Source organism: Salmo salar, chromosome 09, assembly GCF_965601325.2.
Source record: "Salmo salar chromosome 09, fSalSal1, whole genome shotgun sequence".
In the NCBI taxonomy this organism is placed as follows: Eukaryota; Metazoa; Chordata; class Actinopteri; order Salmoniformes; family Salmonidae; genus Salmo; species Salmo salar.
Genome location: NC_138299.1, coordinates 121,254,014 through 121,281,434, shown reverse-complemented (window position 1 = coordinate 121,281,434; position 27,421 = coordinate 121,254,014). Strand labels below are relative to the sequence as shown.

Sequence of the window (27,421 nt, the reverse complement as noted above, 5' to 3'; positions counted from 1 at the left end):
TTCTACAGCTACAGTCACTGCCAGCCATATCATAGCACTGATAGAATAACACATATTTTAAGATTTTTTTTAAGTAAAAAGGAAGATTTTACGACATTTCTATTTTTATTATATATCGTGACGTTTTACTACAAGGAGATACAATGCATTTTACATTACAAAAGCGAAATAAGACGTGGATGCCAGCTATCAATTTGTGCATCGTGGGGTTGATGGTTTATATTATGGGTAAGTAGGTTACTACAGAAGCGTCTAATGTAAAGTTAACAGCGGATCGATATTTGGAAAGATGAGTGACAGGCGCAATTGTACTCACTTGGATCAAATGTGCTCAGTTTTCTCGCGCGTTGTGTGTGTAAGTGTGCTTGTGTTTGTGTGTAGATGAGCGACATTTAGATATTCCTGAAATCCTGTATGATTATGGTAGGCTACCTAATTAATAGACTGGTGGCTCACGAAATCCGCCGCTTGTCGTCACTATAAATTACCAACTTCCTCACCTCTAAGGCTAACACTTTCCCCTCACCATTAGTAATTCGATCTAATACGTCTGTATGCTATGTCAACAGACTCTGTCAAGTAACCATAACAGTAGGCTAAACGATGTGTTTTTTTGTTTGTTTTACTCCAGAGACAAACGTAGTGAATCACAAAAAGCGTATTTCCAACGTCCCAACGCCTGATCTATATCGAGGAAAAACCGAAACAACGTGGGGATTTATTATTGGCCCGCTATCTACCTATAGCTTATTCAGAATGTGTAACATTCGTGTAAGTATCAGGACTCAGGCAGATCAAGTGATGCTCTCTCTACTGATGCAGGTGCGGGGTGGAGTGGATGGACGCTGACGCACGGACCCCGCGTATATCCATCATCTCTGCACTAGAGAAGCTTCACTAGCAACATCGCCTTGCGTACAGGCTATTTGTAAACAGGCCTTGAATCTGAAAGAAATTGTCGTTTATCCTCAATTTAAAATAAAGAAATCTTCATAGTGTTTGCTTTCTCATAATAGCGGGTCCAAGCGTGACTGGCAGCTTGCTGTGCCTCGGTCAACTGGCTATGACGAAGCCTATACTGAGTTTAGCGCATCTGGGCGGATACAATAATCTATTCACATTGCCTCACTAGTTTAGCTTATATTTCCCGTTCATTTACATAGCCTACACTTTATTATTCGTATCCCAAATAGCACTCAGGTAAAGATGGATAGTGAAAGCGCTGTTTTGTGCTCAGCAGAGGCCTGCTTGGCAACAGGCTACTGATGAGTAATGACAGCTCATGAGATGAATTTGAAGAACTGTAATTTTGATGCCATGACACCATTAAGCCTATGCAGTAGCCTAAACCTTTATGTTCAACATATGCCTGTTCATATCTGTGTTATCATAATGTTGTAGAATATTACAAATAAAAAATAGGTGAAAAATGTGGAAAATACATATTGGAAAAATAGCATTGCCATGCAGTGCCTATAGCCTAACACGTTCAAACTGTTGTGATGATGCGACTGTATGTGTGTGTCACCTGGTTTACACTGTCTGGTCATTGTGCAGTATGCAGCAGAAGAGATGACTAATACCACACCAGCCTCTGAAACCTTCACCATTTCAGAACAGTCGTGTATTGTCATGCTGCTGCACCTCCTAGACTTTTACACCAGAGGGAGACAGTGCCACGCAGACATTGTACTTCATAGACCAGCAGCAATGTCTAGCAGGCAATGCTGGCATGCTGAGCTCACGTATACATCCTCTCATACTATTTCAAGGAGCAGTTGGTAATAGTAGACTTTTAGGAGCTCACAAATGCTATTTAACAACAGTATGGATGATTGATATAGAGGACTAGGCTACACTGGATGTCAACCGGTTGCAGACTAACAGCCAAGAGTATTTGTAATATCCAATATCTTTGAGTGCACTTTATAATTTCATCCACAAGGGGGCAGGCTAATCCACAGCCACTGTATAGCCCATACTGTAGTCTGTCCCATACCGTGGCTATGCAGCATTTTAGTTTGGAGCTGGCAGCATTTATTTCATAGGATAGATCATAAATTCTCATTCTCAGGATAGTGCCATAAGGCTTCTTTTGAATGTGAGGAAGTAGAGACTAGGAGTAGCTGCTTCATCATGGAAGGGATGCTGTAGGGTACATGATTAGACTGAGCTGTAAGGTACAGGCTACTGTGTGTCGTTTGTGATCCCATAGACTCCTGCACGAGGACCTTGCCTGTCAGCAGGTTCACCTAATATTGTGCCCTCTGTCATATCAAAGACATGTACCTCAGCCATCAAAAGACAGAGATCCAATACATTTTGACCACTGTTACCTCCATAAAGCCAAACGTAAAAACATTACGACCACCATATTTAGGTCAGTCCCTCAGTAATGTATTCCACCACATCATCCTTTCCCCTATTGAACTCACCAGTCATTGAGTATGCTGAGCCATTGCCTACAGCCAAACACACACACATTCACACTGAACACACACAGGACCAAGGACATTGGCAGTCACTTTTATTCAAGGCTATGTATCACTTGGCAGCTAATGGGCCCAGAGGTCATGGGGAGGTCATGGTCTATGAGACAACCTGGTCCATCAACCACCTTGTCAGCAGGCAGGTAGTGTTTAGAAAGTTGTGCCCTTGAGGTTTCTGCATTATGGTACATTTGCAGAAAACTTACAAATTCTATGGAAGCTATGTTAGGCATAACACCCCATTACTTTACATGGAGAATATTTAAATAATGCTATGTAACTGAATGCCTAGAATTAGAAAAATGTTCAAAATTCTAAAAGTTGGCCCCACTCTCAAAATACATGGCTCTGGTCCGAACTAGTCTTGAACCAGGTGAAAGAGTACCAAGGCAGAACCACAGTCTCAGTGGATTGGTGATGTTTGCTAGTTCGTGACATTTCCCAACACTGACATACCACTTTAAAATCCTTTGCACACAAGTATGCTCACACACACACACACACACACACACACACACACACACACACACACACACACACACACACACACACACACACACACACACACACACACTTATTGAACCATTAAGTTTGATATTTCTATACACACTAAACAAACATTCTGCTGACAATCAAATCAAATTGTATTTGTCACATGCACCGAATACAACAGTTGTAGACCTTACAGTGACATGTTTACTTACAAGCCCCTAACCAACAATACAGTTTTAAGAAAAATAACAACAACAAAAATGTACAAAAGCAACAGTAAAATAACAATAGTGAGGCTATATACAGTGGGTACCGGTACAGAGTCAATGTGCGGAGTCACCAGTTAGTCGAGGTAATTGAGGTAATATGTTCATGTAGGTAGAGTTATTAAAGTGACTTTGCATAGATAATAACAGAGAGTAGCAGCAGCATAAAATAAGTGGGGTGGGGGGGGGGGGCAATGCAAATATTCTGGGTAGCCATTTGATTAGATGTTCAGTAGTCTTGTGGCTTGGGGGTAGAAGCTGTTTAGAAGCCTCTTGGACCTAGACTTGGCGCTTCGGTACCGCTTGCTGTGCAGTAGCAGAGAGAACGGTCTATGACTGGGGTGGCTGGAGTCTTTGACAATTTTTAGGGCCTTCTTCTGACACCGCCTGGTATAGAGGTTCTGGATGGCAGGAAGCATGGCCCCAGTGATGAACTTGGCCATACACACTACCCTCTGTAGTGCCTTGCGGTCGGAAGCTGAGCAGTTGCCATACCAGGCAGTGATGCAACCCTTCAGGATGCTCTCGATGTTGCAGCTGTAGAACCTTTTGAGGATCTGAGGACCCATGCCAAATCTTTCAGTCTCCTGAGGGGGAATAGGTTTTGTCGTGCCTTCTTCACGACTGTCTTGGTGTGCTTGGACCATGTTAGTTTGTTGGTGATGTGGACACCAAGGAACTTGAAGCTCTCAACCTGCTCCACTACAGCCCCGTCGATGAGAATGGGGGTGTGCTCAGTCCTCATTTTCAGATAGTCCACAATCATCACCTTTGTCTTGATCACGTTGAGGGAGAGGTTGTTATTCTGGCACCACACGGCCAGGTCTCTCACCTCCTCCCTATAGGCTGTCTCATCGTTGTTGGTGATCACTGTTGTGTGATCGGAAAACTTAATGATGGTTTTGGAGTCGTGCCTGGCCGTGCAGTCATGAGTGAACAGGGAGTACAGGAGGGGACTGAGCAGGCATCCCTGAGGGGTCCCCGTGTTGAGGATCAGCGTGGCGGATGTGTTGTTACCTACCCTTACCACCTGGGGGCAGCCCGTCAGGAAGTCCAGGATCCAGTTGCTGGGGGAGTTGTTTGGTCCCAGGGTCCTTAGCTTAGTGATGAGCTTTGAGGGCACTATGGTGTTGAATGCTGAGCTGTAGTCAATGAATAACATTCTCACATAGGTGTGAAAGCACAGTGTGGAGTGCAAAAGAGATTGCATCATCTGTGGATCTGTTGGGGTGGTATGCAAATTGGTGTGGGTCTAGGGTTTCTGGGATAATGGTGTTGATGTGAGCCATGACCAGTCTTTTAAAGCACTTCACGGCTACAGACGTGAGTGCTACGAGTCGGTAGTCATTTCGGCAGGTTACCTTAGTGTTCTTGGGCACAGGGACTGTGGTGGTCTGCTTGAAACATCTTGGTATTACGGACTCGTCAGGGAGCGGTTGAAAATGTCAATGAAGACACTTGACAGTTGGTCAGCGCATGCTTGGAGTACATGTCCCGGTAATCTGTCTGGCCCAGCGGCCTTGTGAACGTTGACCTGTTTAAAGGTCTTACTCACATCGGCTGCTGAGAGCGTGATCAAACAGTTGTCCGGAACAGCTGATGCTCTCATGCATAAATGAAAGAGCGGGAAGACTGAGTAACAAAGGGAGAAGCTATGCTATCAGGCCATAGGCAGCTACTCTATCGTAAATACAGAATCTTATGCATTCCAAATAACCGCCCATTTGGAAAAGGAAAATGCAATAAATATTTACTCTGAGCTGCGCTTCGATCGGTTGGTCGTAGATGGAAGGCCGGTTTGTCTTTTGAAGAATGTCTGGTGGTAGAACGGGTACTTGGTAGTACCGTCTTTGTGTGGTAGAAGAGATACTCTGTCCGTCCTCTGCTAGCCCACGTCTACAGTTGCTGCGCTAACGCAACAGCTAGGAGGTATCACTTCTTTAGTGAATAAGAGTTTAATGTTCATACCAAGTTGCCATGCTATATGCTCATGCTATATTCTGGCTGGTATAGTCGAAATTCATCCTTCCGGAGTGTAGGTTCCACGCTTCGCTCCACAGGTAATATTACACTTCGCTACATTACAACGGCTTGATTTGTTTGATCTGAGCAATTCTTCTTAGCTAGCTACATAGCCGTCTTTGTATCAAAGATAATTGTGTAGCTTAGAGTAACTGAGTAATTATCGAGGCTAGCTATCTTCGTCCTCCTAACGTAGTCAACACTGCTAGCTGCTAGCTGCTAGCTAGCTAGTCATCACTGTTAGCTAGCCAACTTCTACCGACTAGCAGCACCGCAGAAACTATTACATTACAACGTAACGACTTGATTAGTGTGGTGTTAGTGTTAGTTAGCCAGCTACATAGTTGTCTTTGCTGTCTCTGTATCTAAGATAATTGTGTAGTTTGAGTTTGAGTATTATCGAGGTGTGCTAGCCAGCCGCGACGCGGCGCCAGACTTACTCAACACACCTAGTCATCATTAACCCACTGCCAGCTAGCCAACCGTTACCGACTAGCAGCGCTGTAGATACTAATACTTTACAACGGAACGATTTGACTAGTGCAGTGTTACCTAGCTAGCTACTTAGTTGTCTTTGTCATAGCTTGATAATTGTTAGCTATCCAGCCATCGAGGTTAGCTAGCCAGCTATTTCCGTCCCCCGCGACGCCATTTTTCCTAACCCAGCCAACTATTACCGACGAGCAGCATTGTTGAAACTAAATACACTACAAGGAACGTCTTGACTAGTGTTATGTTAGCTAGCTAGCTACAAAGTTGCTTTGTATCATGACAAGGTGTAGTACTGAAACTACCGAGGTTACCTAGCCAGCTACACGTTCAAAGTCAACAACGCAGCCACTGCTAGCTAGCCTACTCCACCAGCCAGCAGTACTGTATCATTTTAGTCAATAACATTTTTGCAACGTAAGCTTAACTTCCTGAACATTCGAGACGTGTAGTCCACTCTCATTTGCATTAGCGTAGCATCTTCTGTAGCTTGTCTACTATGTGTCTGTCTATCCCTGTTCTCTCTCCTCTGCACAGGCCATACAAACGCTCCACACCGCGTGGCCGCTGCCACTCTAACCTGGTGGTCCCAGCGCGCACGACCCACGTGGAGTTCCAGGTCTCCGGCAGCCTCTGGAACTGCCGGTCTGCGGCCAACAAGGCTGAGTTCATCTCAGCCTATGCTACCCTCCAGTCCCTAGACTTCCTGGCGCTGACGGAAACATGGATTACCACAGATAACACTGCTACTCCTACTGCTCTCTCCTTGTCTGACTACGTGTTCTCGCATACCCCTAGAGCATCGAGCCAGCGGGGTGGTGGCACTGGAATCCTCATCTCTCCCAAGTGGACATTCTCTCTTTCTCCCCTGACCCATCTGTCTATCTCCTCATTTGAATTCCATGCTGTCACAGTTACCAGCCCTTTCAAGCTTAACATCCTTATCATTTATCGCCCTCCAGGTTCCCTTGGAGAGTTCATCAATGAGCTTGATGCCTTGATAAGTTCCTTTCCTGAGGATGGCTCACCTCTCACAGTTCTGGGTGACTTTAACCTCCCCACGTCTACCTTCGACTCATTCCTCTCTGCCTCCTTCTTTCCACTCCTCTCCTCTTTCGACCTCACCCTCTCACCTTCCCCCGCTACTCACAAGGCAGGCAATACGCTTGACCTCATCTTTACTAGATGCTGTTCTTCCACTAATCTCATTGCAACTCCCCTCCAAGTCTCCGACCACTACCTTGTATCCTTTTCCCTCTCGCTCTCATCCAACACTTCTCACTCTCCCCCTACTCGGATGGTATTGCGCCGTCCCAACCTTCGCTCTCTCTCTCCCGCTACTCTCTCCTCTTCCATCCTATCATCTCTTCCCTCTGCTCAAACCTTCTCCAACCTATCTCCTGATTCTGCCTCCTCAACCCTCCTCTCCTCCCTCTCTGCATCCTTTGATTTCCTCTGTCCCCTATCCTCCAGGCCGGCTCGGTCCTCCCCTCCTGCTCCGTGGCTCGACGACTCACTGCGAGCTCACAGAACAGGGCTCCGGGCAGCCGAGAGGAAATGGAGGAAAACTCGCCTCCCTGCGGACCTGGCATCCTTTCACTCCCTCCTCTCTACATTTTCCTCTTCTGTCTCTGCTGCTAAAGCCACTTTCTACCACTCTAAACTCCAAGCATCTGCCTCTAACCCTAGGAAGCTCTTTGCTACCTTCTCCTCCCTCCTGAATCCTCCTCCCCCTCCCCCCCCCCCTCCTCCCTCTCTGCGGATGACTTCGTCAACCATTTTGAAAAGAAGGTTGACGACATCCGATCCTCGTTTGCTAAGTCAAACGACACTGCTGGTCCTGCTCACACTGCCCTACCCTGTGCTTTGACCTCTTTCTCCCCTCTCTCTCCAGATGAAATCTCGCGTCTTGTGACGGCCGGCCGCCCAACAACCTGCCCACTTGACCCTATCCCCTCCTCTCTTCTCCAGACCATTTCCGGAGACCTTCTCCCCTACCTCACCTCGCTCATCAACGCATCCTTGACCGCTGGCTACGTCCCTTCCGTCTTCAAGAGAGCGAGAGTTGCACCCCTTCTGAAAAAACCTACACTCGATCCCTCCGATGTCAACAACTACAGACCAGTATCCCTTCTTTCCTTTCTCTCCAAAACTCTTGAACGTGCCGTCCTTGGCCAGCTCTCTTGCTATCTCTCTCAGAATGACCTTCTTGATCCTAATCAGTCAGGTTTCAAGACTGGGCATTCAACTGAGACTGCTCTTCTCTGTGTCACGGAGGCTCTCCGCACTGCTAAAGCTAACTCTCTCTCCTCTGCTCTCATCCTTCTAGACCTATCTGCTGCCTTTGATACCGTGAACCATCAGATCCTCCTCTCCACCCTCTCCGAGCTGGGCATCTCCGGCACCGCGCACGCTTGGATTGCGTCCTACCTGACAGGTCGCTCCTACCAGGTGGCGTGGCGAGAATCTGTCTCCGCACCACGTGCTCTCACCACTGATGTCCCCCAGGGCTCTGTTCTTGGCCCACTCCTATTCTCGCTATACACCAAGGCACTTGGCTCTGTCATATCCTCACATGGTCTCTCATATCATTGCTATGCAGATGACACACAATTAATCTTCTCCTTTCCCCCTTCTGACAACCAGGTGGCGAATCGCATCTCTGCATGTCTGGCAGACATATCAGTGTGGATGACGGATCACCACCTCAAGCTGAACCTCGGCAAGACGGAGCTGCTCTTCCTCCCGGGGAAGGACTGCCCGTTCCATGATCTCGCCATCACGGTTGACAACTCCCTTGTGTCCTCCTCCCAGAGTGCTAAGAGCGTTGGCGTGACCCTGGACAACACCCTGTCGTTCTCCACCAACATCAAGGCGGTGACCCGATCCTGTAGGTTCATGCTCTACAACATTCGCAGAGTACGACCCTGCCTCACACAGGAAGCGGCGCAGGTCCTAATCCAGGCACTTGTCATCTCCCGTCTGGATTATTGCAACTCGCTGTTGGCTGGGCTCCCTGTCTGTGCCATTAAACCCCTACAACTCATCCAGAACGCCGCAGCCCGTCTGGTGTTCAACCTTCCCAAGTTCTCTCACGTCACCCCGCTCCTCCGCTCTCTCCACTGGCTTCCAGTCGAAGCTCGCATCCGCTACAAGACCATGGTGCTTGCCTACGGAGCTGTGAAGGGAACGGCACCTCCGTACCTTCAGGCTCTGATCAGTCCCTACACCCAAACAAGGGCACGTTCATCCACCTCTGGCCTGCTCGCCTCCCTACCTCTGAGGAAGCACAGTTCCCGCTCAGCCCAGTCAAAACTGTTCGCTGCTCTGGCACCCCAATGGTGGAACAAGCTCCCTCACGACGCCAGGACAGCGGAGTCAATCACCACCTTCCGGAGACACCTGAAACCCCACCTCTTCAAGGAATACCTGGGATAGGATAAAGTAATCCTTCTAACCCCCCCTTAAAAGATTTAGATGCACTATTGTAAAGTGGTTGTTCCACTGGATATTATAAGGTGAATGCACCAATTTGTAAGTCGCTCTGGATAAGAGCGTCTGCTAAATGACTAAAATGTAAATGTAAATGCATGTTTCAGTCATGTTTGCCTCGAAGTGAGCATAGAAGTAATTTAACTTGTCTGGTAGGCTTGTGTCACTGGGCAGCTCTCTCGACTGTGCTTCCCTTTGTAGTCTGTAATAGTTTGCAAGCCCTGCCACATCTGAGTCGGTGAAGTACGATTCGATATTAGTCCCGTATTGACGCTTTGCCTGTTTGCTTACATTTTTGCTTGTTAGCAGGAATCAGGAGGATAGATTTATGGTCAGATTGGTCAAATGGAGGGCCAGGGAGAGCTTTGTACGCGTCTCTGTGTGTGGAGTAAAGGTGGCCTAAGAGTTTTTTTTCCCTCTGGTTGCACATTTACCATGCTGATAGAAATGAGGTAAAACTGCATTAAAGTCCCCGGCCACTAGGAGCGCCGCCTCTGGATGAGTGTTTTCCTGTTTGCTTATGGTCGTATTCAGCTCATTGAGTGCGGTCTTAGTGCCAGCATCGATTTGTGGTGGTAAATCAACAGCTACGAAGAACATAGATGAACACTCTCTCGGTAGATAGTGTGTCCTACACACATGTATGCTCACACACACACACAGTGGGTGAATGCAGTGTCCTGTTAGCTAAGAAACCACAGGAAACTACAATCCCACTCTCCCCGCAAAACACACTCAGATATTAGTAGAGGTGGTATGGTAGAACCTCAACAAAAGCTTACATTCTCTTCCATGCTATTAGTGTTTTGGCTAGTTTCACAGCTGCATCTGAAATGATAGGTGTATTAGTGCAGTATTGCATATACACTCTTAAAAAAAAGGTGCTATCTAGAACCTAAAAGTGTTCTTCGGCAGTCCCCGTAGGAGAACCCTTTTAATAACCCTTTTGGTTCTAGGTCGAACCCTTTTGGGTTTCATGTAGGACCCTTTGCACTGAGGGTTTTAGAATTAACCAAAAAAGTGTTCACCTGTGGGGACTGCCAAAGAACCCTTTTGGAAACCTTCTCTCTAAGAGCGTAACCTTTTTTTTATTGTATTTGCAATATGTGATGTTAACTGTAGAGAACACATCTTGATGACCTGAAGTTATCTTGGTGCAGTGTGTGTATGTGTGTGTGTGTGTGTGTGTGTGTGTGTGTGTGTGTGTGTGTGTGTGTGTGTGTGTGTGTGTGTGTGTGTGTGTGTGTGTCCGTGCGTGTGTGCCTAATGTGTTTGTATTTTGCGTATGAGATGAGAGCGAGAGAGTTCCTGATTGAGAGAATGGCATCTGATGTAGAACGCAACTGTTCGTGTCGGTGCGTGTGTGTGTGTGTGCGACCGTATGTATTTAGCTGCCACACAGTAATCCAATGACATTTGAAAGTAGTTTCTACAGCACCGCAGAGCATCTTGTCTTTACCTTCTCTTTTACGATGACCTCGAGCCTCTGTAAAAAAAAGGAGCTGAAAGACAGAGAGGGGGAGGGAGATCTAGGGTGTACAGAGGGAGGGAGAGGAGAGGAAGGGAGAGTGAAGAAGGGAGGAGGGAGGGAGAGGGCGCTACACTGCAGTATTTCCTGCCTTGTGATAGCAGATAAAGTAGTGCAGCATAAGCATACGGTCACATGGGTGTTACACATTATTGACACGCTTGCCTTATAGGATGAGATAATCTCTCTCAGAATGCTACACATACTGTGAGATTATAGTTCAATATGTGTGTGTATAGGCCTATAGTTTTAGACAATGATGTTGGCATCAGACATATTCTTAACTCCCAGTAACACGTACAGAAAACATGTACATTTGTTCAAGATAGCATTTAACTCAGAGTTCACCTTCAGCAGTGAAGAAGTGTGTCAAAGTTAGCGCAACGCAATGTTCATGTATGATCAACGTCAACTCATCATGCATGTGCTCCCTACTGACATGATGTAACTTTCCCAACCAAAGCCTCTTGCACAAGAGATAGAGGAGACTTTCGTTGGACTCCCCCTTTAAGTTACTGCAGAACCAGATGCTACTCAAGTTAGGTTAGCTAATCTCTTAGTATTGGCAGTGAGCTACAGTAACTTCCAATTACTTCCCGTTACATTGGGGATGTAGACTTTGAGCGTCATTAAGACATGTCAGCTGACTAAGCATGGATGGGATTAGCTGATTGTGTATGTACAGTATAAGGATGTGATGCACCTACTGTAAATGAACCCCCTCCTTGGTGTGGGAATGTACTCACCATATAGGTGCACAAGATACAGTACAATGTACGATCTTAATTTGATCACTCTTTTGTTGCTGAGAATTTCCCTACATGGCAGAAATTGTAGTGTATTAGAGGTTTGAAAAGGCTTCTAAAGTTTGTAATTTCCACCGTAAATTACAAACAGACTTGATTTGCCCTAAGGGAAAATGTATCAACCCTTACAAAAAAATGCCCATTAATTATAATCCACATAATAATTCACTTTTCCTGTTGCTGCAGGGTTATTTCTTCTGCTGTAGCAAACAGGCTCAAATTAAGATCCAACATCTGTATATAGCTAATTGGAAATATTCAAGGGCAAGGCATAGTCTGGGAAGACAGTCACATATCACCAGTAAATACTAGCGTGCATGGCTGAGTGCTGACTCTGCAAGTACATGTGCTGTGGGCTGTGTGCTGTGTGTGTGTGTGACGTACAGATTGTGCATATGTTTTGCCACTGTGTAGCTATGGGTCTATATGTGAGCATATGTGTGTGTGGGGGGGGGGAGTTACGTCGTGTTTGTATGCGTATTATGGGATGTAAGCCTATTTGTCCCTCCCTCCTATCTAAGAAGGTGCTGCGCTGCAGTACTTCCAGAGGACACCTGATTCAGAGAGAGGAAGGGAGGGGAGGGAAGGCAAGAGGATAGGGAGGAAGTGAGGGAGCCGAGGGACAGGACACTAACTGCACCACTACAGCACACAAACAGAGAGAGAGAGAGAGAGAGAGAGAGAGAGAGAGAGAGAGAGAGAGAGAGAGAGAGAGAAAGAGAGAGATGTGTGAGTAGAAGGTCTATCTGTAGCAGAGACCCGGTACGATGAAGAGTGAGTGCAGCAGTGGGAACTTGTCCAGGAACACAAAACCCGGCAGACTGCAGAGGGAACGAATGGTGCAGAGCCAACACACCCATCCCACCCCGGCGATCATGCACGTGCTTGCACTCACTAACAGCCGGTCTCAGACCAATACATAGACATCCCACTGAGGCACTCACAGAACAGACACACACACACACACACACACACACACACCACACACACACACACACACACACACACACACACACACACACACACACACACACACACACACACACACACACACACACACACACACACACACACACACACACACAGTACCTCCTTGCCCATCCAAGTAAAATATTGAAATAAAGATTTATTTGACCAAGATGTGCGCTGACAGAAAGATGCATCAATCTCAGATAAAGCATCCGACCGAGCAAAACGGCGCCCCTCTGTCTCAGTATGTATAGACCGTGTATTTGATGCTGTCTGGACCAAAAGAGAATGGCATGTCATACTATTTCTGTCCAGACAGCATCAAATACATGGGCTACATACAGCAAGACAGAGGGGCGCTGTTTTGCTCATTAATGCTTTCTCCAATGAGAGAGTTTCAGCAGAGATGAAGAAGTGAAACACTTGTTTCAAATCCCAAGTGTGTAGGCCTATGTCTATTTGGAAAGCTCACAACTTGGGCATTGCATGTTGCAACTCGAGCACGTGGACTGGGATATGTTCCGCATAGCGTCGAACATCAACATTGATGAATACGCTGATTCGGTGAGCGAGTTTATTAGCAAGTGTATCGGTGATGTTGTACCCACAGCGTCTATTAAAACATTCCCAAACCAGAAACCGTGGATTGATGGCAGCATTCGAGCAAAACTGAAAGCACAAACCACTGCTTTTAATCAGGGCTAGGTGACCGGAAACATGACCGAATACAAACAGTGTAGCTATTCCCTCCGCAAGGCAATCAAACACGCTAAGCGGCAGTATAGAGACAAAGTTGAGTCACAATTCAACGGCTCAGACACGAGAGGTATGTGGCAGGGTCTACAGTCAATCACAGACTACAAAAGGAAAAAAAGCCTCGTCGCGGACACAATGTCTTGCTCCCAGACAGACTAAACTTCTTTGCTCGCTTTGAGGACAATACAGTGCCACTGACACGGCCCGCTACCAAAACCTGCGGGCTCTCCTTCATTGCAGCCAACGTGAGTAAAACATTGAAGTGTATTCACCATCGTAAGGCTTCAGGCCCAGACGGCATCCTCAGCCGCGTCCTCAGAGCATGCGCAGACCAGCTGGCTGGTGTGTTTACGAACATATTCAATCAATCCTTTTCCCAGTCTGCTGTTCCCACATGCTTCAAGAGGGCCACCATTGTTCCTGCTCCAAAGAAAGCTAATGTAACTGAGCTAAATGACTACCGCCCCGGAGCACTCACTTCCGTCATTATGCTTTGAGAGACTAGTCAAGGACCATATCACCTGCACCCTACCTGACACCCTAGACCCACTCCAATTTGCTTACAGCAACAATAGGTCCACAGACGATGCAATCGCAATCACACTGCCCTATCCCATCTGGACAAGAGGAATACCTACGTAAGAATGCTGTTCATTGACTATAGCTCAGCCTTCAACACCATAGTACCCTCCAAGCTCATCATTAAGCTCGAGGCCCTGGGTCTGAATCCCGCTCTGTGCAACTGGATCCTGGACTTCCTGACGGGCCACCCCTAGGTGGTGAATGTAGGAAACAACACCTCCACTTCACTAATCCTCAACACAACGGCCCCTCATGGGTGCGTGCTCAGCCCCCTCCTGTGCTCCCTGTTCATCCATGACTGCGTGGCCACGCAGATCTAAAGCTCAATCATCAAGCTTGCAGACGATACAACAGTATCTTACAATGTCGTAAGATGGCGCCAGAAGAAATGGCAGCAGTTTTACGGGCGCCCAACCAATTGTGCTATTATGTATTTTTTTCCTCGTGATTTGTAACTTATTTTGTTCATAATGTTTCTGCCACCGTATCTCGTGGTAAAAAAAAGAGCTTCTAGATATCAGGACAGCGATCACTCACCTGGATTAGACAAAGATTTTTTCTTCAACAAGCAGGACGCACAGGACATTCTCTGAACACCCGACAAGGCCAACATCCCAGTTATTTGCAAGAGGAAGAGACGCAAGTACAGAGGATACAGAGTGGAATGCCTCATAAGGATCCGCAGAAGGCGAGTAGGAAAGCTGCCATTACCATCAATATTACTCGCCAACGTTCAATCATTGGACAATAAATTAGACGAGGTACGATCAAGAATATCCTGCCAACGGGACATCAAAAACTGTAATATCTTATGTTTCACGGAATCATGGCTGAATGATGACATAGATATTCAGCTAGCAGGATATACGCTGCACCGGCAAGATAGAACAGCACACTCCGGTACGACGAGGGGGGGGGGGGGGGGGGGCGGTCTGTGCATATTTGTAAACAACAGCTCCCCTGAAGTAGAGTATCTTGTGATAAATTGCAGACCGCACTACTTGCCTAGAGAGTTTTCAGCTATACTTTTCGTGGCTGTTTATTTACCACCACAGACGGATGCTGGCACTAAGACCCCACTCAGTCAGCTGTATAAGGAAATAATAAAACAGGAAACCACTCACCCAGAGGCTGCGCTCCTAGTGGCCGGAGACTTTAATGCAGGGAATCTTAAATCAGATATACACACAGAGACGTGTACAAAGCTCTCCCTCGCCCTCCATTTGGTAAATCCGACCACAATTCTATCCTCCTGATTCCTGCTTACAAGCAAACTTTAAAGCAGGAAGCAACAGTGACTCGGTCTATAAAAAAGTGGTCAGATGATGCAGATGCTAAACTACAGGACTGTTATGCTATCACAGACTGTAACATGTTCCGGGATTCTTCCGATGGCATTAAAGGAGTACCCCACATCAGTCACTGGCTTTATCAATAAGTGCATCGTGGACATAGTCCCCACAGTGACTGTACGTACATACCCCAACCAGAAGCCATGGATTACAGGCAACATTCGCACTGAACTAAAGGGTAGAGCTGCTGCTTTCAAAGTGAGGGACTCTAACCCGGAAGCTTATAAGAAATCCTGCTATGCCCTCCGATGAACCATCAAACAGGCAAAGCGTCAATACAGGTCTAAGATTGAATCGTACTACACCGGCTCCGACACTCGTCTTATGTGGCAGGGCTTGCAAACTATTACAGACTACAAAGGGAAGCACAGTCTCTAGCTGCCCAGTGACATGAGCCTACCAGACAAGCTAAATCACTTCTATGCTAGCTTTGAGGTAAACAACACTGATGCATGCATGGGAGCATCAGCTGTTCCGGACGACTGCATGATCACGCTCTCCGTAGTCGACGTGAGTAAGACCTTTAAACAGGTCAACATTCACAAGGCTGCAGAGCCAGATGGATTACCAGGATGTGTTGTCCGGGCATGTGCTGACCAACTGGCAGGTGTCTTCACTGACATTTTCAACATGTCCCTGATTGAGTCTGTAATACCAACATGTTTCAAGCAGACCACCATAGTCCCTGTGCCCAAGAACACAAAGGCAACCTGCCTAAATGACAACAGACTCGTAGCACTCACGTCCGTAGCTATGAAGTGCTTTGAAAGACTGGTAATGGCTCACATCAACACAAGTATCCCAGAAACCCTAGACCCACTCCAATTTGCATACCGCTCGAACAGATCCACAGATGATGCAATTTCTATTGCACTCCCAACTGCCCTTTCTCACCTGGACAAAAGGAACACCTATGTGAGAATGCTATTCATTGACTACAGCTCAGCGTTCAACACCATAGTACCCTCAATGCTCATCACTAAGCTAAGGATCCTGGGACAAAACACCTCCCTCTGCAACTGGATCCTGGACTTCCTGATGGGCCGCCCCCAGGTGGTGAGGGTAGGTACGCCCCCATTCTCATCGACGGGGCTGTAGTGGAGCAGGTTGAGAGCTTCAAGTTCGTTGGTGTCCATATCACCAACAAACTAGAATGGTTCAAACACACCAAGACAGTCGTGAAGAGGGCACAACAAAACCTATCCCCCCTCAGGCAACTAAAAAGATTTGGCATGGATCCTCAGATCCTCAAAAGGTTCTTCAGCTGCAACATCGAGAGCATCCTGACTGGTTGTATCACTGCCTGGTATGGCAATTGCTCGGCCTCCGACCGCAAGGCACTACAGAGGGTAGTGCGTACAGCCCAGTACATTGCTGGGGCTAAGCTGCCTGCCATCCAGGACCTCTACACCAGGCGGAGTAAGAGGAAGGCCCTAAAAATTGTCAAAGACCCCAGCCACCCCAGTCATAGACTGTTCTCTCTACTACTGAATGGCAAGCGGTACCGGAGTGCCATGTCTAGGACAAAAAGGCTTCTCAACAGTTTTTACCCCCAAGCCATAAGACTCCTGAACAGTTAATCAAATGGCTACCCGAACTATTTGCATTGTGTGCCCCCCCAACCCCTCTTTTACGCCTCTGCTACTCTCTGTTTATCATATATGCATAGTCACTTTAACTATACATTCATGTACATACTACTTCAGTTGGCCCGACGAACCAGTGACCCTGCATATTGGCTAACCGGGCTATCTGCATTGTGTCCCTCCACCCACCACCCGCCAACCCCTCTTTTACGCTACTGCTACTCTCTGGTTATCATATATGCATAGTCACTTTAACCATATCTACATGTACATACTACCTCAATCAGCCCGACTAACCGGTGCCTGTATGTAGCCTCGCTACTGTTATAGCCTCACTACTGTATATAGCCTCGCTACTGTTATTTTTCACTGTCTTTTTACTGTTGTTTTTATTTCTTTACACTGTTCACCTAACACCATTTTTGGACTGTTGGTTAGAGCCTATAAGTAAGCATTTCACTGTAAGGTCTACACCTGTTGTATTCGGCACACGTGACAAATAAACTTTTATTTGATTTGATTTAGTAGGCCTGTTTACCAACAATGACAAAACAGCCTATAGGGAGGAGGTGAGGGCCCTGATGGAGTGGTGCCAGGAAAATAACCTCTCCCTCAACGTCAACAAAACGAAAGAGCTGATCATGGACTTCAGAAAACAGCAGAGGGAGCACGTCATTTGGTTACAGTAATTCCTGTTAATGCATGTATTAATTACAGTAATTTACCTGGCCTGCTGCATGCAATGTAGCAAAATGCCCATTTGGCAATGTCTGATTTCTGATGTCTTAACTCACCACGTCCACCACTAATAAGCCAATCTTCTCAGTCATTTTTTCTTCACATCACACATTGTAAACGAAGTCTGTTTTTTTCCATTGCGAATGATAGTTCCTCAGTATTTGAAAGCTCTTTACAACACTCCTGTCCTCGATCACCAAGCCTCGGTCGGAAATGCAAAGTATCATGAGCTGATGATCCCATTGGAAACTTTATAAAAACAGCTGTCTGTCCCAAGCTCACTGGCATGGGAAACTATGAGAGCCTGGTAGGGGCTAGTTGATACAATGCTAGAAGTTCGCTAGCGACAGCTTATTGGCGGACCCAGTTGATGATTTGATACATTTTTGCACTATCAATAGCTCAGGTCAAAGGGAGGCAGAGTAGAGAGATGAATGTGATTGAAAGAACCAGAATTTTCATCATGCTATATGTTCTACTGTTTTTATTTGTAGGCTTATGAATTTACTTATTTGACGATGGTAGTTATAGGTGTACTGTTGCATTGGCCAGTAGGCTATCTCTGGGTTATATGCGCTAATTTCTTTAGCCGCCAATGGACCACAGTGTATCAACGTGTCCATATGGCCTTAGTTTAATTTTTACTTTTATATTTTTATAATTTTACTTCAGATTTTTATGATTAACCCTGTGACAATGATTTGAAATGCTGAGCTGAGGTTCTCAGCAATATTTTCTTCACCTCACACATTGTAAACAAAGTCTGTTTTTTTAACATCCATTGCGAATGAGTTCCTCAGTATTTGAAAAATCTTTCCAATGCAAGCGGGTGCACACATAGGAGGACCCGTGAAAAAACATGGCCACCTATGGATATCAAAGGCCCTTCCAACCTATTCGTTCTGGTGCCTGCCCAGCACACACACAACACACACAAACACACACACAAACAAACAGATGTGCAAATGTTCAAATGCCTAACTGATACTGTGCATTGTCATCATACGCAGTACACAGACACAGCAGTATAGACACACACAGGTATAAAGCACAGTTCTGCCTCAATGCCTCAATGAGTTATGTATTCAGGAGATTCAGCCAGACTCTTTTTCTGCAGCTTTAGCCAATGCTCATGCATAAGCCATCGCCACAACGAACGCCAATCCGCAAACAATGATTTCCATTATACCGATGAGTGAAACAATTACAGGGCAGAATTACCGGGTAGAATACCTCCGTGCCTACAGCTAAACCACTGCTTCAACTGGCTGTTCAAAATGCTGTCTAAGCGTTCGTTCACATACTCCTTCGTTATGGTTCAGGGCACTGCGGAGGAAGTGCAAGGTGTGTATAGAGCTGCGTTAAGAGTAACCGGTGCAGGAGTGAGTCACTGTGTGCATACCGAGATGTTGCTACAGTATGGTTCTGTGCTGTGCAATGCCTCCCAGGTTGTGCGGACAATTAGCGTCTATAACACTACTGCTAAAGCAGTATTCTAATACTGCTATCACCGTCTGCTAATGTTGGTCACTTTACAGAGGATTTCACTGACCCCCCCCAAAAAATGAACTTTTGAAATACATACTGTAGCAGTTTGTTTATGTGATGATCGCCATACATATGTGTGTAATCAGAATGCTCTTTCTCATGAATGAACTCACTCTTTCCTGTAGAGCAGTAAACAACAATACCCATACTTCCATTGGTAGCAGATCTATGTGTTTCTTAACCAGTCCCCTCCATCTCCCTCCTTCCCCCAGCCTGCCCTGCGTCCAGTATGGATGTGCTGGTCCATAACCAGATCGACGTCCTGAACGGCACCATGGTGAGGATCCAGTGCATCTTCACCTCCTGCTACAAGATGGACGTCAATAAGTTTGCCATGAACTGGACCTACCAGGAGAACACCAACAAGACTGAGGAGATGGTGAGAGACCAGACTGTGTGTCTGCCCTTGTCTTGTGTCAATGTCAGGCAGATGTACGATGTCCATTTTAGGACACCCTCAGTCTCAGATTGACTCAAGGAAGGTGAGGACTGGCTCAAGGAGGGGTAAGATGTAAGGCTAAAATGGACACCATACGCCTGGCTCTTTCTTCACGCTGCCATGATATACAGTAAGATTCATCTTTTTTCTTTTGCATTCTCCATCCTCCTTGCGTTTCCGGTGTCAACTCCCTCTCCTCTCTCTCCTGTCTCCTATCTGCTTTTTTAAAAGCCATGCTTTCTCCAACTATTTCGATGTCTTTCATTTGATTTGATTTATTTACCCAGGATAGTCTACAGATGTAGGATCTTAATTTGTTCATTATTGTCGTAGCAAAATAATCCTGCCGCAACAGGATTTTAACGTTTAGTCCATAATGTTGCTTCATCAGTGGTTAGGCTATGAGCTGGACAAAAGTAGACTGAAGTACATGAAAAGTGCAATACTGTTAATATAACCGTGTATTATTGCGGGTTTTCAGTGAATGTATGTAAATCACAAAGCTCATCTGGATTTCCTGCAGTGCAGGAAAATTGTCAATAACAAAAGAGTGAACAAATGAAGATCCTACATCTGTACTCAGTAACAATTGCCACTGTTTTCCAGGGAGTCCTGGGTTCAATAAAAACATGTTTCCTGTCTATCTTTCTGCTAATCCCCCTCTTCTTTCTCCTCTCTCCTCCAGTTCATGACCTATAAGAAGGGGATGATGCCCCTGCGGACAGACCGGTTCAGTGACCGGGTGCAGTTTGTGGGTAATCTGGAAAAGAACGACTTGTCCATCACCCTCTCTGATGTCCAGCTGTCGGACAAGGGCATCTATAACTGCTACGTGCGCAATCCCCCTGACCGGATCCAAGGCCACGGAATCATCAATATGTTTGTCGTCACAGAACGTAAGGGCAGGGGCAAGGCGGGGAGCAAGAAGAGGCACATGGGTCAAGGCAGGGAACAAGAAGAGGGACAGGGGGCAAGGCAGGGAGCAAGAAGATGGACAGGGGGCAAGGCAGGGAGCAAGAAGAGGGACAGGGGGCAAGTTACTTCGCTGTTGCTTCGTGAGCCTGAAAATACATGATCTAAGTGATTGATTTGATTTGATAGTTGGTATTCAACAGTCATAAAAGTATGCCTTATTTGTTTGAAGATCTACTAAAATTGTGATTTTGTCAGACCGAATAGGCAGCAGCTCTATAGAAATTATGACTTGAAATAATAAAGTAATCAAAGAAAACAATTATTTTATTAAAGTAAATGATGGTTAGTAAGTGATAAGCAGTAATGGGCCAACGTGGGGCTTTTATTCATTGTTTTATTCAGTGTTGTTTATTCATCCCACATAAAGCATACTGCGTTTACTGTAGACAAAATACATATTGAAACCTAAATTGAAAACCATGGTTATTTTGTTTTATAATAGAACTGAAACCGAACCGACCTCAAAAAGCACTAATCGCTCAGCACTAATCTGTGGACAACTGGTCCATCCATCCATCCATCCATACTAGCCCATCCCTGGCTTTGAGGCTTGTGTGCCATTAATTCATGTGTCCTGGCCTTGCCATTCATCCATTTATCAATCCATTCACTCATCAATCCATCCCTCCTTACGTTCCTGGTCTGGTTGTGTGCCTGTTCATCACTGGTCTCTGTCTCAACTTTCCTTCAGCCCAGGACGTGATGACTCAACACTATACAGCTTTTTACTTATTGATGGGAGTGCCAACCCAGCTCACCTCAGAGTCATTGCCTCACACAAATGTTGGTCTCACACATACACACTTTTACACACGCGTGTTTGCATGAAGACACACATGCATTTACACACACACACACACGCACGCACGCACGCACGCACTCACACACACACACACACACACACACACACACACACACACACACACACACACACACACACACACACACACACACACACACACAACATACATAAAAGGCTATTTCAGCATTGCTATCCTGTTTTTTTTGTGTCCTCACACTGGTTTTAATCAGCCCTTTGCCAACTGTACACTCTATTTACAGAACTATCTCACCTCCTTCCCCTCTCTTCCTCTTCCCTCCTCCTCTCCCCCCCACAGTGCCTCCCCCGCGGGACTCGACCATAGCGGTGGCGATCGGGGCGTCAGTCGGCGGTGCGCTGGCTCTGCTCATCCTGTCCATGGTGGTGGTGAAGTGTATAAGGCGCCACAAGAAACAGGAGCTCATCTCTGACGAGCAGAAAATGGAGGAAGAGGGCAAGCTGGATGCAGAGGGGGGCACCGAGGAGGGAACCAAGTGAGAACCCCCCTTTGTTTTAACCTTCTCTTGAAGTGATGTCTTCTTCTTTAGCCATCCTATTTCTTCCTCGATACCTCTACAGATGTAGGCTCTTAATTTGAGCCAGTTTGCTACAGCATGAAAATAATTCTGCAGCAACAGGAAATGGGAAGTTGGACATTCTTCTGGGGTTTTACGTATGTGTAAGGGAAAATCAAGTCTGAAATTTCAAAGTGGAAATATCAAACTTCAGAAACCTTTTTAAACCTCAAATATAGCACAAGTGCACAACTTTCCTGCATTTCAGGAAAGTTGTGCTGCAACAGGGTGATCATATTAAAATCCTACATCTCTATATTGCTTTGCTCTAGGACTCTTTCTTAAGGTTGTGAAATTCTAATAGCGCATACCCTGATTTGCACTATCCTCCTCTTTCTTGCTTTCATTTCTCTTTGCCGTTTGTCCTTTTCTCTAGTGCTCTCGCTCTCATCTTCTGTCATCTACTTGAGGCAATGCTTTTGAGGCAAAACTGGAGAGTCTTAAAATCTACTTCATTATCTTTCTTTTTCAGCTGTACATAGGCGCTGATGGGGGTGGTCCATCATTTATACCGAACAAGTCACAACATTTTGGAATAACCCCAGAAACACATGCCAGAAATATGTCCGGTTTAAAGTGGATTCATACATTTCTCTTAAAACCACTCTGACAAATGGTTGAACAAAGCTGTCAAATATCCCCTCTTCCCCTTCTTTTATTCTTCTTTGTGTTGAATGTGTGTTCCTGCGGGTATGTGTGTCTGCGTTTTTTATGTGTGTTCTTGTGTGTGTGTGTGTGTGTGTGTGTGTGTGTGTGTGTGTGTGTGTGTGTGTGTGTGTGTGTGTGTGTGTGTGTGTGTGTGTGTGTGTGTGTGTGTGCGTGCATGCTCGTGCCCCATGTGTATGTGTGTATATTGCCATGAGCCAGGCAGCTATAACCGGCCTGCATGGTCCTGGAGGCCCAAGTTCGCTGGAGCCACACCCCCTCCCTCACGCTGGTAACAATCTGTGATTGGTGTTTTGTTCTGGTCATGTGACCCCAGTTACCCAAGAAGAAGTGGCCACTTATGGCCTTCTTCCCCAAACCTTGCTGTTTATCCCGCTCTCTCGTTACCATGGTGATGGGAACTTCAAATTCTGTTTGATATTTAGCTACGATAATTGCAGTGTGTCCTTGGTTCATGTCCTGTATGACCACTGCTGTGAAAGGACAATAGATTAAAACAGTGTGCTGTCATCTCATGTATCAGTGGCCGTGAAGGACAGAAGACATGGAAAGGACTGTTCAGACACAGTCTCACTCTCAACCGCTGTCCTGATCTCTTCCAATAGAACGGTCAATTCTATCCTACCTTTCCCTCTCTGGTCTGCTCTCCCTTCTACTTTCAACCTCTTTTCTACCTGATCATCTCTCTTCCAGGCCTTAGATCTGACCAGTTCTGATTCTGAATGCCTGTAGGTCTCAATCCTAACTTCAGATACAAACACAACTTTTCTGCACAAATCTGTCGTCTAACATGATTCATGGGGGAAGGAAAAGTTACGTGTGCTCACTGTATTTCAAGTTAGATTTTGTCCATTTGTTTGCAGTCAGGTGTTTGTTTGACCTGACACATGGCTGTAGACTCCGCCATGCAAGGTTCCAGGATGAATTTCTGTCCTACTTTATTTGGATAGGCCTGGACTTTCATGGTCGTACTTTCAGCAAACCGTCTGTTGATAAGCAACTGCTTGTAGGGTTAGGGTTAGGTTAAGAATAAGGGTTATGGTTAGGGCTAGGATTAGGGTAAGTGTTAAGTTTAGGGTTACTATAAGAGTTAAGGTTAGGGTTAGAGATAGGGTTAGGGTTAGTAGATAGTTAGTGGAAATATTACTGATAGTAGATAGTAGATGGTCTGTAGAGCATCTACAAAGGGACTATGCACATGTGTGTCATCGCTTTTTTTGCAGACTATAGGAGTCTACAGCCATGTCTCAGGGCAGTGTGTTTGCATGTTTTTACTAGGTTTTGAGTGACTAGTATCTAACCTGTTTTCCACACTCTATGAGAGATCCACCCCTGCCTGTTTCTGCACAGTAGCTATTGCTGTGTTTGCATTGTGGCCCTAGCCAATGTGGTGTGGTGATGGGTGTGTGTGGTGCAGTCTGTGTTTGATGTATGGGATGGGATTGTACAAGTTAGTCCCGACTTTTCCCCCTGATCCTACAGTGGGATGTAAATACTGTACAACAGCAATAGCATGGAAATCCGATTTAAAAACAAGTCCGGTTGGCAAGATAACCAGTGCCTACTTTAGAAAGCACTGACCTAGATGTTTAAACTATCTTGTCTTCTACCCTCATGTGACTTTATTCTGTGGGACATATTTTTAGTGTGTTGATCTTAGGTGTGTTGTTTCCTTGTATATGTTCAATAGCTGGATTTGATGTACTGTATGTACTGTATTGCTGAGCTCATATATATCTCTGCTCTCTTCTTTCCCTGCCTCTCTGTTTCCAATGAACCATAACCTTCAGGAAAGCATTCCTGCCTGAAGATGTATAGTGACCCTTCCTTGAATCCTTGTCCAGCATCTGCCTCACCCCACGCCCCCTCCTTCCCTCCTCTTGTCCAGCTAAACAAGATTGCCGCTATGGGAAGCCCCAGCCGCCAGCCACGCCACTCACGCCACCCACGCCTGCCTCTGTCTTCAGTCGGCCATCTTATCTTCTCTCTTCTTTGACAAGAAGCCACAAAAGGCGGAGGAGGCTAGTGGACGGCAGCCTCCAAACGACATTCCTCTTTCCCCTTTTTCCTCGCTTCTAGTCTCTCTTAAAATACAGACGTAGGACATGTAAAATGCAATGCAGGACATTTAAAATGTGTACTGTATTTGAGGTTTAAAAAGGGTTCTGAAGTTTGTAATTTCCACTTGGACATTTTAGACCTGATTTTCCCTCCTAGAGAAATATCAATTCATTATGATCCACATAATAATTAACATGTCCTGTTGCTGCAGGATTATTTTCCTACTGTAGCAAACTGGCTCAAATTAAAATCCTGCATCTGCGGAGTAAATGGATTGGTTTGACAGCCGTGATTACTGGGAAAGATCCTGCTCTCTCTCTCTCTCTCTCTCTCTCTCTCTCTCTCTCTCTCTCCCTCTCTCCCTCTCTCGCTCCCTCTCTCCCTCTCTCTCTCCCTCTCTCCCTCTCTCTCTCGCTCTCTTGCTCTCTCTCTCTCGCTCTCTCTCTTTTTCCTGCTCTATCACATTACTTAGCGATGCATAATGGCTGAGGCAAAAAAAGTTCCCTGTTTTTTTCTGACAGCTAGTGTGTGTCCAAATGACAACCGTTCTGTGTGCGAATGGTATGGATGGATTTTTTTGTCTGTTTGTGTTCGTTTTTTATGTACAGGGTATAAGCTTGTGAATGACCTTTAGATGTCACTACGGGCAGTGTGGGTGTATACACGTGTGTGAATATGCGTTTGAGTGTCCTTAGAGTGTTTGAGTGTCTTCTCTTCAAACTCAGACTCTCCCTGAATGGAGAAGCCAGGGATGATTTTATCAGTAGTCAACCCTTCTGAACCCTTGCTTCACCTCCAATATGATTTTTAGCCTGTGTTGCTTCCTCATACTAAGTTACTACTGTATCGTATATTAGCATGATATTTTTTGCACATATTATGACAGGCACAATTCTGCCTACGATGGATGGATCATTCATCTGTTGGTCTTTGATGATATTGTAATATACATTGCACAAAAAGTCCAATCCCCAAATGATGTCCCCCTTTTGTCCACCTGCAGTATCCCTTGACACTCAAATGAGCACGCAGACACATTGACTATACTTGAACCAACACATAAGCTTCGACCACCACATACAGCCACGTAGCTGTTTTGCACATTAGAAGTCCACACAAAGAGGCCTACACATACACACAAGCTGAGCACTTTCAGGGAAAACAGAAAAAAAGTAAGATAGAGTAACATTTATATCAGATACATATATTTCTACGTTTTGTCCTAATAACAAGCTGTACTTTAGAGGTGTGCTTTGATTGCTGTCGCTATTTAGGTGTGGTCCTCACTGTCTTAAACTATCAATGTTTGAATGTATGGGACCTCTCTCGTCTGAGGTAATTGATATTGGACGCTCTTTGGATGTTACATATTTAGCTAAATGAGTATTGTATTTGGGAGACAACGTGAGATGTAATTAATATACAATCAATCATTCCACTTTCCACCCATTGCATTTCAAACTACCTTCAAAGATGTCGGGCTTAAATTACATTATCATAAGAGCATTATAATGTATGTAAGTCTGTGAAGGATCACAAAAAGTATCCAAAAGCACAGATGAACTTTGGATTTGCTAAACAACATCACAACTGCAAATTAGTAGCATTATTTATTTTAGTCAATATTTGTAATATGTTATCTTAATTTGCACCTTGTGTCTAAAAGTCTTGGCTTTATATTTTTTCAACAGACATTGTTGGGGGAGCAGACAGGCTATGGGAGTGTAACTGTAGTTATATGACTGGGTGCCTCTGATATTGTCTGACGTGGTTTAAAGGGCTAAAGCCAGGGGCCACGCTGATTCTGTGCCCAGGAGTGCCCTACCTCATCTGGAGATAGTCTCTGCCTGTCTCTGCAATGGCCACTCCATTCATTGGCTGCCTTTACGTTATTCACTGCCAAAGCATGTTTTCTTTTCTACTTTTTATTTGTCTCCTCAGATCTCCTAGCCGTTCTAGTTTAGATCTTTCTTGGTCGAGTATTGCACTTTGATATTGTTGAATTTTGTACCACATAGTCATGTAATTTGTACTTTATGCCATGACTTTGTGGTTGTTCTAGCTGTTGAAATTGTTGTAGTCATCATTACTTGGTCTTTGGGAAGTTGGCATGAGTTTGGGGAGCTCACATCTGAAAGATCATTAATTAAACAGTGGAAGGTCAATGCTGATCTCCACCTGTAGGGCGTACACGCTCCCATTCTAGACTTACTTAATGACTAATATAAATTAATTCAACTTAGTGCAATTGTGAGTGTGGTGTGTAAATCAGTATGTAGGGAGTCTGAGACAGCTAGAATCATGGTGAGAAATGTCTGGGAAGCTTGTTGCCACAACCAGAGACGATAACAATCACAATCAGACTTAATTATCCAAAGTAACCTCAAGAATTACAAATAATAATAATTTAGATTGTACTGTATTTTATACATGAGCACACACACTTACACACACTGCTACCGATGGCTAGGGGACAAAGCAATACATGTAGCCTAATGAAATAAACATCACCTCCATTTCCCCTGTCACTCACTCTGACGTCTCCGCTGGACTCCTGAATGCCGGGATAGCTAGCTGGGATAGTGGAGGTCCCAGAGTTTTGCGTTTGACTGTCTGTCTCTGTGTGGTCGTGCATGTTTTTGCTGCAGTTGTTCCTCTGTGACGCATGGCTCTAACCAGGACCTCTCGCACCGAACACCAGAAATGCTTGTCTCTAATAATGAGCTGTATTCATTATTGTATTTTGAAATAAAAATGAGCATAGAAATAT

At 45.4% G+C, this 27,421-nt stretch overlaps 1 protein-coding gene across 2 annotated transcripts; it reads left to right on the top strand.

The window, feature by feature from the left end:
• LOC106612725 (sodium channel, voltage-gated, type II, beta) lies at nt 1–27,421 on the top strand. Of its 2 annotated transcripts, XM_014214180.3 has the most exons (5): nt 1–228; nt 19,328–19,494; nt 20,240–20,450; nt 21,648–21,843; nt 24,381–27,421. In XM_014214180.3, the coding sequence occupies exons 1-5, from the start codon at nt 144–146 to the stop codon at nt 24,406–24,408; spliced, it is 687 nt and encodes a 228-aa protein (XP_014069655.1). In that variant the 5' UTR covers nt 1–143; the 3' UTR covers nt 24,409–27,421. The 2 variants fall into 2 exon arrangements, with proteins under 2 accessions (XP_014069655.1, XP_082812296.1); XM_082956170.1 differs by lacking the exon at nt 24,381–27,421 and having other exon boundaries at nt 21,648–21,847.